The following is a 14,455-nucleotide window of genomic DNA, read 5'->3' as shown; positions in this document are numbered from 1 at the left end:
AGGTGGGTACCCAGAAATCTCACAGGAGAGCAGATGTGACAAGTTGAATCATGCAAGAACACAATTCGAAAGTTGGAGAGGATACCCGATATTCTGACATAGATTGTGATGTGTGACGAGTGGATTCGTCGTTATGATCTGGAATCCAAACAGTCCAGTGTATGGAAACACGCAAATTCGCCTCCGCCCAAAAAATTCTGTGCAATTCTTTTGACGCGTAAAGTCATGCTTCTGCAGTTCTTTGATGTGCATGGTATGATCCTACAGCACTTGGTTCCCCATGGACAATTATTGGTGACTACTATGAAAACGTCCTGAAAGCCCATTTGCATGGAGCCATGAATATATACACAGCAGAGGAACGGAAAGCTGGGCTTTTGATTCTTTTATGAATCCCACTCACCAATGAGAGCTGAGAGCGAACAGTGAATCAGCTCCTGTCAGTGTACAGACTGTTTGAAAAATGACAGTTAGGAGCAAATTGGTTAGTACTTTATCACTCTCCACTTTATCACGCGTCTGGGCTGACAAGGTTGAAGTTGGTTGCCACTATGGCAGGGGGACCTAATGCTATGTGTCCCCCAACTATAGCATCAGCCCCCTGAATGGTTCAGCCTGGTGCTGGTTATTGAAAATAGGGGGGGGGAACTCATTTTTCAAACACCAGCCTAGGATCAGAAGTCAGGGGCTGGATTGACAAGGCGAGCATTTATTTTTCTATTTTTAACTCCTTGGGTACCAAATTACAAAAAAGTTGCCTCCATTAATTTTGACTTTAGCTTAAATTGAACATTATTGGCCTAAAGCTGGCCACACACTAGACCAACTTACGTCCAACCAGCCAACTTGTTGATTGGTTGGAATGAAAATCTGGTAACATATGGGAGTAACTGATGATCAGCAATTTGCTCCTAAATGCCAGAATACAGATGAAAATGGTCGTTCAGACAAGTTTGTTAAATGTTTGATCTAAACTATTGTTCAACCAACAGTTTTGGTCCATTTTCCAGCGTTTGGGAGCAAACTGCTGATTGTATTCCTTACCAGATTTTCACTCCAACCAATCAACTAGTTGGCTGGTTGGACAGATAATCTTTAGATGTGTGGCCAGCTTTAGTCTTTAGTTTTCCCTGGATGAATATTGGATAAATGACACATGAAATGCCTTATGTAGCCATTTTTTTATATATATATGTATATATAAACATACACACACAAAATAGGCCCACCCCACCTCCCTACAACCACCACCTCCTGTCACTGTACAAAAATTGTGCCAGCCCCACTTACCTCTTGCACTACCTCCATCTAGCTGAGAACATATACTTTCCACTTAGCGGCAGCTTCTATACTGCAATGCATGCAGCTCTGGCAGTGACAGCATCGGCACAACACCCCGAACAGTCAAGCTTCTGTGCATCACAGGAATCCCAACCACACAGAGCTATGGAAGACTGGTTCAGTTTAGTGTTAGCAAAGCAAGTGGCAGGTAGCACAGATGTGTAGATTTATTGACACTGTGTGTACAGGCAGAAGGCTGGAGACATGGGTCTGATTGTACCGCTGTTGTATGATAACGACAGACGTTGGGTGGATACAAGATCCTGACGGTCAGGATGCAGACGGTCAGAATACAGACAGCGGTATCCCGACAGGTTTCTTTAAGTATTATAAGCCTTACCCTAACCGAATACCGACTAAAGACACTGCCTGACCAGAGAGGTTCCCTGTTACTGGGAAACCACCATATAGGGTAAGGTGTATTTTTATTTAATACACGAACCCCCCCCCCCCCCCAAAAAAAAAAACAACAACACACAGTATAGACCAGTGGTTCCCAATCGTAGTCCTCAAGGCTCCTCAACAGTTCAGGTTTAGAGATATCCATGGTTGAGCAGAGGTGATTAAATCAAATTGACTGAGTTACTAATTAATTCACCTGTGCTCAACCATGGAGATCTCTAAAACCTGAACTGTTGGGGAGCCTTGAGGACTGAGTTTGGGAACCTCTGGTATAGATTATTTACCCAGGGATGGGCTTGTTGGAGGTGCCCTGCGTCAGTGGCTACATGTTATTGTATATTCACATATAACATGATACTTTGTGTTTTTTTTTTTCCCATTTCAATGTTATGCTTGTAAAGGCTTAGCTCTCTATTCAGTATTGTACCTAATTCAAGTTGTATTCTTTTCATTTTGTTGACTATGCAATTTGTGTTTCTGTACTTGTTTATTTACAAACTCCAATAAAACTGTTCTTAAAAAAAAAAGTTTTAGATTCGATATTGTGAAACTGATGGGTTACTGTAGTATAGCAAAACAAAACTGCACAAATATTTGAAGAATAAAATTTATTTAGATTAAGATTTAAATGATATATAAAATGTATACAGTATATTTATTTTTTCCCAGCAACATAAAACAATTTTAACAGCTAATTTGTTCGTGCCTTGATAAGTATTGTATCTATAAGATACACTACAGAGTAAAAATGTATAGAACTTTATATTCGTTCTGTAGTTAAAACCTGCATTTAGTACCTCTAATAGTTTTTAGACAAACGCTCAACATTGGAAATATTATTATGTTACAATTCATTTGCCAAGTTGCATTGCAGTGTCCCATAATTTACAACCACTTAGTAATTCATTAAAACAGGTAACACATACCAATAAAAGATCTTTGTACACAAAGTTTAAATACATTGAAAAATGAATAAGATTTAGTACATTCTCATTTGATATACAGGTTGTACAGTTTGAGGTCTTTGGAAGATGTAACTTCTGAAGCAGACATAATATACAAGAAAGCACTTATCTTTACAAGGCAACTTGAAGGGACAGTTTTCCCCTTTTCCTCTATAATACAATAATGATCTGCCGATCACAGCTTTACTAATCAAATAATATAATTGAAATGTATAAAACATAGCCACTATATACAGTTAAAACAAGTTACCATTTCATTATGTTTCATATAGGCGATAAGAGGTCCTTTGAAAATGTTGTACCCAAAGCAGATTTCACTATGGGTCGCCAAGCCAAGAGGAAAGCATCCTGGATCTCTGCTATTGTTGAAGAACAAGGCATTATGGGGCTGTAGTAGACCAAAACTGGAGACGCAGACAGCAAACATTAAAAAGATAGTCATGACTTCTAGCAGCAAGCACCCATGTGCAATACCCCACTCATTTTTCTAGAGTCAGGGTTTGAGAATGGTCTGGTTTCCAAGTTACAGCATCAAACGAATAGAATTGGAATCTTTGGTGGAATTATCAGGATCGGTTGATGATTCTGTATTTTCATCCTGAGGAAATATCACTTTGTCAGGGGTGTAATCGTTCCTCTTCAAGTCTTTGAAGAATAAAAAGGGGGAGGAAGGAAAAAATAAAAAAAAGAGTAATTTTTCGTGTGTCAAAGTGCAGGTTTGTATATGGAGATTCTCCATACTATTATTTTTTTAGTAAGAGCAGCTTCACATGGTACAGTATTGTATGAACACAGCACATTTCTGAAGCTACTCCTTGGGTCACTATAGGAGCGGATACAGCACTTATTAATACTCCACTTTAATTTAATAATTTTTCACATTGTGCCACTATTACCTTGTTGAAGAGCAGAGATCTAAAAGGTCACTAGTCAGAAGTATTTTAACAGTGGTTTGTTCTCATGCCATCCAAATCGCTGCAAGTGTGGTGGTCTGCCGGCTCCAAACGTTGGTTGGGGGCTAGCAGCAGTCTGTGAGAAGGGATGGCGGGACCTCCCTCCTCCAGCTATGTTATGTACAGATGAAAGCAAGACAAACGCCTTGCAGCTTAACATGTTACATGGGTCTCCTTACAGGCTGGTAAACTAGAATACAAGTTTTCTTCAACGGTTCTCTTCACACCTGACTAATACACAGCCTAGATATGTAAATTGGCTTGGATAGAAGAATGCTGTTTTTCTTTTTTTTTTTTGGGGGGGGGGGTCTTTTTAAAGTTAGTATATTATATAGGTAATCAGCGTAATCCGAACACAGATTGACTACACTCACTTTTTAAACCACAACACACACTGAGGAACAAAAATGTAATGCAAGACAGGTATCTTACCTGGGAGCTTAAGCTTTCTGCAGCATGAATTACAGTGGTGCTTAGCCCGGAAATTTTTAATAGCATCATCTCCCAGGTTCGCTGGTCCAAACACCATATCAGATGATCTACAGAGATATATACACAAGGCTACAATTAGCATTGTATGCTCATAAAGCAGACTGGTATATGAGCCACAGCTTGTAATATTTAAAATATTCCAAGATATGTGATATGTTTGAGAACTGTTGTGAATGAATACATTGTTAAAACCAATTTAACTTACCTTTTTTGCCCAGACTTGATAACTGATGGATCCGTTAAATTTTCTCCAACACCTATAAACAGAAGGAAAAAAAAAATAACTAAATCAATTTACCCACCTGAAAAAAGCAGCTGTATAGTTAATCCAAAATGGTCACCATACACTGCGCATGGGCCGTTTTTTAGTGCAATTTGTGCTAATCACCTCCCACTATCTAGAGAAAAATAGAAGGCACTCCTGAGACCCAATACTACTCCTGAAGAAGTCCTTACCGGATTAAACGCATTGAGGCCACCTAACCCAGGCTCTCTAGACATTGGACACTTATACCTAAGAGGACTGGGTACCTTTTTAAAAGATAAGCATTTTTCATTCCTTTTATTATTTGAATGTTTTCCTACAATTGTCTCCCTTTGTTAATGTCTCCAAAAAAAAAAACCTGTCTTAATATATACTAACGGGGGGATCATTTCTGTATCTATTCCAAAGCCTGTGCGCACTGCATACTCCTCCAAGGAAAACTGGGGAGAAAGGGATATTATGAGATATTTTGGATATACATACTAAACGCTTGATATACAACAATATATGGTACGCAGCTAATTGTAGTCCTGTCTTGCTACTCCTATAAAAACAAACTACACTATATCATCTTTTCTTTCCAGGGCGTGAACGAGCCCCTCCTAAGGTATTCCAGTAGATGACATCTTATACATCCCATCCTGTACGAACTCCATTCCATTGGAAATCAGATAATCTTTAAAGATCTTTTTTTGGTACGCACACTAAGTTCTGAGCACCAATCTTCACTATAACCTACTTACTACACTATCAGGTGCATGTCTCTTTAACCCCATAAATAGAATGAATATATAGAGAGAGATAGAGAATATATATATATATATATCTATATATATATATATATATAGAATATATATATAGAATATATATATATATATATATAGAATATGAGAGAGAGAGAGAGAGAGAGAGAGAGAGAGAGAGAGAGAGAGAGAGAGAGAGAGAGAGAGAGAGAGAGAGAGAGACAGAGACATTATATAATGGAGTTGGGAAATTAAGCTGCTTGCTGAATATGAATTTCCAAAGCTGCATACCACAAATGTTAACGCCTAACTAAAATAGTGTCACATACAGCAAGTCATACTAACGATAGGTGTTAACCCGGAACCAGTTCTAGAATTCCGATCTGAACTAATCTGGTGAAAATGGAGAAACAATGAAGCTTCTGTGTGACAGAAAGGTTTAAGAGATAGCTGTTTAGGAGTATAGCTGTAGATCCCTTAAAGAGAGTAGAATAATTAAATCATTTTTGGATTATATGAATGAAGGACTCATCTGGTGCTGCAACTTCCATTTTATGTTTTAGAAAGCCCAGTTATTGGTAACCTCTCTCTTTAAGGGCTAAACAGATTGGACATCTGTACCTTTCAACCAGTTATCTGTTAAATGGCAGCAGTGTCTTAAGCTGGGCATCCACTATACAATTTTCTGTCAGATACCTGTCCAATCTGGTTGGTTGGAATGAAAACTTGTAAAAGATTTCTGGACTGCACAACCTGACTATATATATGATGGGAGGTGCTACCTGATGAGACTAATTGCAGGCACAGAAACAGACAAATCTCAGGTGCACAACTCCAAATTATTAATAATATATATAAATGCAATAAAATTTTGCAATCAATAGAGGTTTTTAACATAATCATGGCCAAGGTTATGGGCCTACCCACCATATCCAGGTAACCTCTTTCGGGTAGGTCCCTAACATACTAAAGTTCAAATCCAGAGCGCAGGACCCCCCAAAACCGGCCCAGCTAAGCCGCCCCAGGGCACCAGCATAGTAAGAAAAGTGCAGTGTAAAGAGATAGTTAGGAGCAGCTGCATATAAAGAATGAATTATAACACATTTTAACCCTTCACTGTGTGTCTATTATATATGTACTTCACTTTTTTAGTTCCATTCTTTATATGCAGCTGCAGCTGCTCCTAACTATCTCTTTACACTGCACTTTTCTTACTATGCTGGTGCCCTGGGGCGGCTTAGCTGGGCCGGTTTTGGGGGGTCCTGCGCTCTGGATTTGAACTTTAGCATGTTAGGGACCTACCCGAAAGAGGTTACCTGGATATGGTGGGTAGGCCCATAACCTTGGCCATGATTATGTTAAAAACCTCTATTGATTGCAAAATTTTATTGTATTTATATATATTATTAATAATTTGGAGTTGTGCACCTGCAAATTTGTCTGTTTCTGTGCCTGGAATGAAAACCTGGTAATGTATGGGAGCAAATGACAATCGTCCATTTGCTTATAAACACTGGAAAATAGACAAAAATGGTTGTTCAGACAAATTGGTTTAAACACACAAATTTAACCAATTTGAACAATTTTTTTTGTCCTTTGTTCAGTGTTTAAAACCATATGATCGAAGGTCAATTGCTCCCATACATCACCAGGTTTTCATTCCAACCAGCCAGATTGGACAGATATCTGACAGAAAATTGTATAGTGGATGCCCAGCATTACAGTGAGCTTACATTAGTGTTCATGCTAGCGTTCCACATCCTGGCCTTTTTTTTTTCTTTTAAACTGAGAAATTTGCAGTGCCATGCCAAACACCGGAGAGACAAGGTAGCATTGGAGGATTTTTTTTTCCCCTAGCAACACCTTCTGTATTGTTGGCAGACACAGGGGGGCAGAACTTGAATGCCACTTCCTGCATTCCCGCCGTTTGATCTGCGTCCACGTTGGCGTGGCCTTTGCTCTATGGATGCTGCACAGCCTGGACCGCGCCCTAGAGGAGTAGATGTGCTCCAGCATTCTGAACCTGAGCGGCCGTAAACTGAGGGACTTTCCTGGCAGTGGCTAAGATCTGTCGGACGCCACACAAGCAGGTGGGGCCATGGTCAGCAATCTGCTCTGCAGGAAGGTGCTCAGTACCGGGCATGTTATTGTCATACACCACCATCATTCCAGGGAATGCCACTATCATACACTGTCATTACCATTCCGGAGCATGCCACTATATATCATACACCATCATCACCATTCCAGGGGATGTCATTGTGATACACTGACATCACCATCCCAGGGCATGCCACTGTCCCATAGATCTATGAATTCTCTAACACCACATCCCAGGGCATGCAGCTCTATGCATCATACTCCACCCATTATTCCACGGCATGCTACTGGCCCATAAGCTTTATGTATCCTCCATCCCCACCATCCCAGGGCATGCCACTGTTATCCAATCACCATCACCATCCCAGGCAGTGTGGCCAGTCTCATCCGTTTTACCAACTCCCACTGTGCATAAGGTACATTTATTTATTCCTATTACCATCGGAGCAGAATGGGCATATTTTGAATTGGCGGCACTATTTTGTGTGACATTATGAATTTGGGGCACTGCTTTTAAGAAGCATACAGTGCCTTGCAAAAGTATTCACCCCTTGGTTTTTACCTTTTTTGTTACATTAAAACCTGTAAATTTATTTTTTTAATCTGAATTTTATGTGATGGATCTGCACAAAATAGTCTAATTTGGTGAAGTGAAATGAGAAAAATATATATAAAAAAAAAATCTTTATAAATAAAATTCTGAAAATTGGCATGTGCATATGTAATCACCCCCTTTGCTATGAAGCCCCTCAAAAGTTCTGGTGCAACCAATTATTTTCAGAAGTCACAATTAGTGAAATGAAGTCCACCTGTGTGAAATCTAAGTGTCACATGATCTGTCAGTATAAACACACCTTTTCTGAAAGGCCCCAGAGGCTGCAACATCACTACGCTAGAAGCATCACACCATGAAGACCAAGGAGCTCTCCAAACAAGTCAGGGACAAAGTTGTTGAGAAGTACAATTCTGGGTTGGGTTATAAAAAAATATCCAATCTTTGATGATCCCCTGGAGCACCATCAAATCCATCATCATCAAATGGAAAGAACATGGTACCACAACAAACCTGCCAAGAGAGGGCTGCCCACCAAAACTCACAGACCGGGCAAGGAGGGCATTAATCAGAGAGGCAGCACAGAGACCAAAGGTGACCCTGAAGGAGCTGCAGAGTTTCACAGCAGAGATTGGCGTATCTGTGCATGTGACCACAATAAGCCGTACACTTCATAGAGCTGGGTTTTATGGAAGAGTGGCCAGAAAAAAAGCCATTACTTGGTGATAAAAAAAAGCCAACACGATTTGAGTTTGCCAAAAGGCATGTGGGCGACTCCCCAAATGTATGGAGGAAGGTGGTCTGGTCAGATGAGACTATAAAATTTTACTTTTCGGCCACCAAGGAAAACACTGTCTGGCGCAAGCCCAACACATCCCATCACCCCAAGAACACCATCCCCACAGTGAAACATGGTGGTGGCAGCATCATGCTGTGGGGATGTTTTTCAGCAGCAGGGACTGGGAAACTGATTCGAGTCGAGGGAAAGATGGATGGTACTAAATACAGGGATATTCTTGAGCAAAACCTGTTTCAGTCTGCCTGTGATTTGAGACTGGGACGGAGGTTTACCTTCCAGCAGGACAATGACCCGAAGCATACTGCTAAAGCAACACTCCAGTGGTTTAAGGGGAAACATTTAAATGTGTTGGAATGGCCTAGTCAAAGCCCAGATCTCAATCCAATTGAGAATCTGTGGTCAGACTTGAAGATTGCTGTTCACAAGCAGAAACCATCCAACATGAAGGAGCTGGAGCAGTTTTGCCTTGAGGAATGGGCAAAAATCCCAGGGGCAAGATGTGGCAAGCTCAGAGACTTATCCAAAGCAACTTGCAGCTGTAATTGCTGCAACAGGTGGCTCGACAAAGTATTGACTTTAGGGGGGGGGGGGGTGAATAGTTATGCACGCTGAAGTTTTCTGTTATGTTGTCCTAAATGTTGTTTGATTCACAACATAAAAAAAAAACACATCTTCACAGTTGTAGGCATGTTCTGTGAATTAAATGATGCACACCTTCAAACAATCCATTTTGATTCCAGGTTGTGAGGCAACAAAACATGAAAAATGCAAAGGGGGTGAATACTTTTTCAAGGCACTGTACAGTATAAATACATTTCAATAACAGTTTCAGCTTTAGCAACGCATCATGCCCTTCAAAATGTAAAATGTGCCCTCCTCAGTTGTCAACACCCTGCTCAATAAAATCCTAGTGTGATCACTACAACATGTGATTAAACATTTGCAGGACAGGGCTTTTACCTTGTAAATCCAGAACAAGAAGTTCCCCTCTTGTATATTCAAAGGTCCAGTGACTAAAAGCCAACATGGTTTCTTCTAAAATATTGGTTGGGATGCTCTCATCTCCATTGTTGTTGTTGTATTTGCGGAACTCTCCATTCATACATTCTTCAATAGCAAACCACTGCCCAGCCGAATGACAGTATAGAAGAAACACTTCCAAGAACCTGCAACACACAAGTATATACTTCCTGTATAAAGACAGACTTCAAATCAAATCCCACCGTGTTCAAAAATATGTTAATCATAAATGAAACAGATTTTCAAAAGGATTCAGACTCCAGTGGTGATAAGAACAACAATTTTTAATTTGACTGGATTTAAAAACATCTTCATAGAACATTTGCTATACGTTCCAGAAAAGTTAATTTTTTTTTTATGCACAATACACTAACTGCCTGATGCCACTGTCTATACCACTGGCCAACAACGTAACACATTCAGTGGGCCTAGTAATGTAAAAGGAAAAGAGGTCTTGGACCAGTGGCTCTCACCAGCTATGGGTAGGAACTAGGGATGTGCAGGCTCGGATAGGTTCGAGTTTGCACGTTGAGTTCGGATTTTTCTCTCCAAAAAATCGGAACTCAGTAAGAGGCAAAACGTCATCTTACATGGACGAACATCATCATTCCTGGAAAAAAGTCCAGGAATGATGATGTTCGTCCATGTAAGATGACGTTTTGCCTCTGTCTGAGTTCCGTTTTTTTGGAGGGAAAAATCCGAACTCAACGTGCAAACTCGAACCTATCCGAGCCTGCACATCCCTAGTAGGAACTGCAAGGAAGTATTAAATACTTGACCTCAAAATATAATTTGTCAATAACAATAGTTGCCAAAATATAAATGAAAAAGGACATCACATAAATGAAAGACTAAAGGTTTGGACTACAATGTGTGTCCATTATTCCCATTTCACTGGTATATCATGTTTCAGCAGCAGAAATATTCCCTGCGGTGCTCTACGTCATGTCATACACAGTTCTAAGAAAATGATAATTGTTTATGTCATGCCTGGGGGACTGCCCAGCAGAGGAGTCGACAAGTGTGTCCAGTCTATACACACTGTCCTTCCTCCCATCAGCATTCCTCTCTCTCATGAGTAGACTACTATGCATCACAAGTTTAATTCTTACAGTATTACAGATTGGAATATGTTTTGCATTCAATGGCCCCCATGGATGGAAGGGAAAGTAATTACAGCTCACTTGGTTCAACTATGTTAGCCCTAGGTACAAAACATGCAATATATTTAATTTGAAAAATAAATGTATACATTTATCCTGCACATTTTATGAAATACATGTGACGGAGCACAATACTGTGTGAATAGAAAATGCCCCAAACACACTAGATTTTATGGATATTATGTTAACACATTTAGGAGGCTATTCAATTAGGTACGAAAAAAGTCTGTTTCTGCGGAAAAGTTTCGCCGGTGAAGTAATTTAGCCAGGCGAAAACTTTTCCCCGTATTCAATTCCCAAGACTTTTCGCAGGTGCAGAAAGTCAATGCATTGGAATAGGCGAAAAAGATTAGCCTATGAAACCCGTCGAAAAAAAAAGTGCAGAATTGGAGTTTTGTGGTGCAAACTTGAGGGAACCACCCAACCGCCTTGGGACAGTCCCCCAAAAGGTAAATGGTGTCAAAAAAAAGTTTTCAAAAAACCTTAACCACCCAAAAAATTACTTTGAAAAAGGGTGCAAAAAGTACAAAGTTGGGGGACAAACTTAAAAACTAGCGAAATAGGCACCAGGGGGGTCCCCAAGTATGCCCCAGGTATTTTTAAGTTTGCAGGTGTTTGCGGAGGGTGGATTTTTAAAAATTCACTTTGGCAACTTGAAAATATACTTGCACCCATTTTCGTGTACGCCAAATTTGCTGGGACTACTTAGTTTCAGCAAAAAGAACTGCTAAATTCGATTCTTCACCACTTCTGCAAAAAACGCTAATTAGCAGCTATTGAGATAATTTAAGTACCCCAAAAACATTCAGCAGGCCTATTCGGGGGTATCTATAGTGATCCCCGATGTCAGTGCATCTTTTGGGGGGTGTCAGGCTAATTTCCCCAAATCTGACAGGACTTTGACAGTTCCAAATTCGCTGGGTTCCGTTTTCGCTGATTTCGAATTGAATATTTTCCGCATGCAAAACCAGCGATGATGGCGGAAACTCCGGCATGCGAAAAGTACGTGACTTTTCACACCTAATTGAAAATGCCCCTCAGGTGGAAATTGTATTTCAACTGATACAAATACAACATACACATTCAAAATTAAACATTTTCCATTAATATTTACACTTACACACCAATTATCAGCTTCCCATAAACAAGATTCGTAATATACTAAACAGTATAAAGCTGTACCTTGGGGAGTATGGGATGGATTTTGGCTTCATTGCATTGAAAGCAAATGTCATTTTCTGTGCTGCCCTCTGCTGCTGTATTTCCTAAGAGCAAAGACAAATATACACAGTGAGATCTGACACCAGGGAGAAGTCTAATGTAAGTAGACTTTGTTCTGCCTAATAAAGGAATTAACCAAATAATTAAAGAGCACAAAGTCAGCTTTGCAAATGTCCTACTCCAGTGTTTCCCAACTCCAGTCCTCAGTGCATGTTTTACAGATCTCCTCAGCATCACAAGAGAAACAATTAGCTTCACTTGAACAAGTCATCCAGTAATGAATACGAGCAGCCAATAGGTGATCTAGAGAATATGCACTGTTAGCGGTCCACGAGGGCTGGTGTGGGGAGATACTGTACTAAACCAATATAATATATTCTACATAAGCAGCAACAGTTTGCCATAATGGGAGATGACTGTATGCTGGTGCCCATGCCATCCTCGCCCCCTACCCAGTGACCAGGTGATCCAGCACCATAACATTTTCTGACACAGAGTGATGTCACAGGCAGAGAGAAACGTTACCCACCTAACCCACAAGCCCCTCTCCATGGTACTAAAACACACCCAGAGTTAGTGTGGGACAAGTAATATAGCCTAAGGTCCCCCACAAGCACTAATTTAGGAATCTTGTATTATACAATTACATACAAAAAGAAGGTGATGGGTTGTAGACATAGGGGAGGCAAGGAACATGCAGCAGAGCTGTGCTCCATCAGAAAACAAGAGAAGTGAAACAGAAAACCTAGGAGGGAATTTCCAAGTCCTTCTCATTGTGACACAGCATGCTGCATCAGCTTGGACAAGTTAGGAAAAACAAAGCACACACACTGCCACTGTCAACTATAAAAGCTGAACCACACATAGGATAAATAAAAAACAATATGGTGGCTATTGCAAGTTGCTGATTATCAGCAGGTTTGACCCCAAAATAGCAATAATATTCAATGCAAAAGTTGCCACTTAGTAAAGCTAGCCCGTTACGGCTGTTCCATGTGAGCACTGCCCACTTAGCTGCCAGACCAAGCTGCTTCTGTGCCAGCTGTTTCTGCTCTGACATTTATTTTACACAGCAGGTTGTGCCACCGGTTTGGGGCGTGAATGTTGATAAGGGTGGCACAACATCATTCCAAAATCACCCATTTTGCCTCGCACTCTCGCAACATGACCACGCTGGGCTATCATAATTAGGGGTGGGAATCACACGAAGTAACATCATTTGGAACTGAATTGACCACTGGAGTGTATTTAACAAACTAGTCAGTGAAGTCTGAAGAAAACAGATGGCTTTTATTTTATAGCAAAAAAGGTAATCTGCTATAATAGTTATAAAAGGTTGAGTTTTGCATTACACAATTATGTAAGGCTATTCATATTCCTATGAAAATAATTCACTGATTGAGGGGTTAAATATTTTTTTTTTTTTATTTAACAAGACTGAAATATCAATCAAAAAGTTTTGAGACCTATAATGTTTGGTACAGAAATTCATAGTAATGCATAGTATTACATGGCTGGAGATAAAGGTCAGATTGTGCTTAGATATTTAGAATGGTTACCGGAGCAACAACTGCAACCTGCCAAAGGTGTTTGGGTTATATGGGGGATTTAAAGTTCAAGAATAGAACCTTCATCTCGTAACAGTCTGCAAGAGGATAATCGTATATCAAAATAATAATGCCATTACATGTTAAAGTTGCTTTTTTTTCTAGCTAGTTAAATAGTAAGAATTAGGGATGTGCAGGCTCGGATAGGTTCGAGTTTGCACGTGGAGTTCGGATTTTTCCCTCCAAAAAAACGGAACTCAGAACGAGGCAAAACGTCATCTTACATGGACGAACATCATCATTCCTGGTCTTTTGTCCAGGAATGATGATGTTCGTCCATGTAAGATGACGTTTTGCCTCGTTCTGAGTTCCGTTTTTTTGGAGGGAAAAATCCGAACTCCACGTGCAAACTCGAACCTATCCGAGCCTGCACATCCCTAGTAAGAATACATATGTCTAATTATTTCCCAATTTACCAGGTACAGCACAAGAAACCCACACATATCTACAGTAACTAGACAAAACACTTACCTTTAGACAGAGATGAAGAACAGTATCTTCCTTGTAGATCCCCGACCAGGTATTTACCACGTCTGGAAGGAATGACTTGATGATATAGAGGTGCCCAGCCTTCAGGATTTCATTTTCAGACCAGGTACATGCCACTTTCACAGCTCGTCTCAACCCACCACCCATCTCTTCCTTACTCAGAAACTCAATTTTGGCGCACAGTCCCTTCTGTGACCAGGATGACATGCTGTTATTTAGGATGCTGGGGGAGCTCTCTTCCAGCTGATATACAGTGACCAGCTCTCCTGTAACAAACGCACAAAGACCATTCAGAGGCAGTTCATATTCAGATATTATACATGTAAGCTATAACAGGCAGGG

At 40.3% G+C, this 14,455-nt stretch overlaps 1 protein-coding gene across 2 annotated transcripts in view; it reads right to left on the bottom strand.

Moving 5' to 3' along the window:
• Window positions 1-2,381: 2,381 nt before the first annotated feature.
• The window catches only part of TRPM7 (transient receptor potential cation channel subfamily M member 7), a 116,275-nt gene continuing 104,201 nt past the window's right edge, over window positions 2,382-14,455 (bottom strand). Inside the window, exons 34-39 of one of the 2 annotated variants that reach the window (XM_088472822.1) lie at window positions 14,096-14,379; window positions 11,979-12,061; window positions 9,574-9,779; window positions 4,359-4,410; window positions 4,094-4,200; window positions 2,382-3,353 (exon numbers count right to left, since the gene is read on the bottom strand). In XM_088472822.1, coding sequence (XP_088328948.1) covers window positions 3,232-3,353; window positions 4,094-4,200; window positions 4,359-4,410; window positions 9,574-9,779; window positions 11,979-12,061; window positions 14,096-14,379 — 854 coding nt within the window. In that variant the 3' untranslated portion in view covers window positions 2,382-3,231. Of the gene's footprint in view, window positions 3,354-4,093; window positions 4,203-4,358; window positions 4,411-9,573; window positions 9,780-11,978; window positions 12,062-14,095; window positions 14,380-14,455 lie in introns of those variants that run through there. The other variant, XM_088472823.1, reaches the window with a different exon arrangement.

The sequence above is a fragment of the Taudactylus pleione genome, unplaced genomic scaffold, assembly GCF_031769625.1.
Source record: "Taudactylus pleione unplaced genomic scaffold, aTauple2 ptg000129l, whole genome shotgun sequence".
Taxonomy (NCBI): Eukaryota; Metazoa; Chordata; class Amphibia; order Anura; family Myobatrachidae; genus Taudactylus; species Taudactylus pleione.
This window is presented reverse-complemented; position numbering and strand designations above follow the sequence as displayed.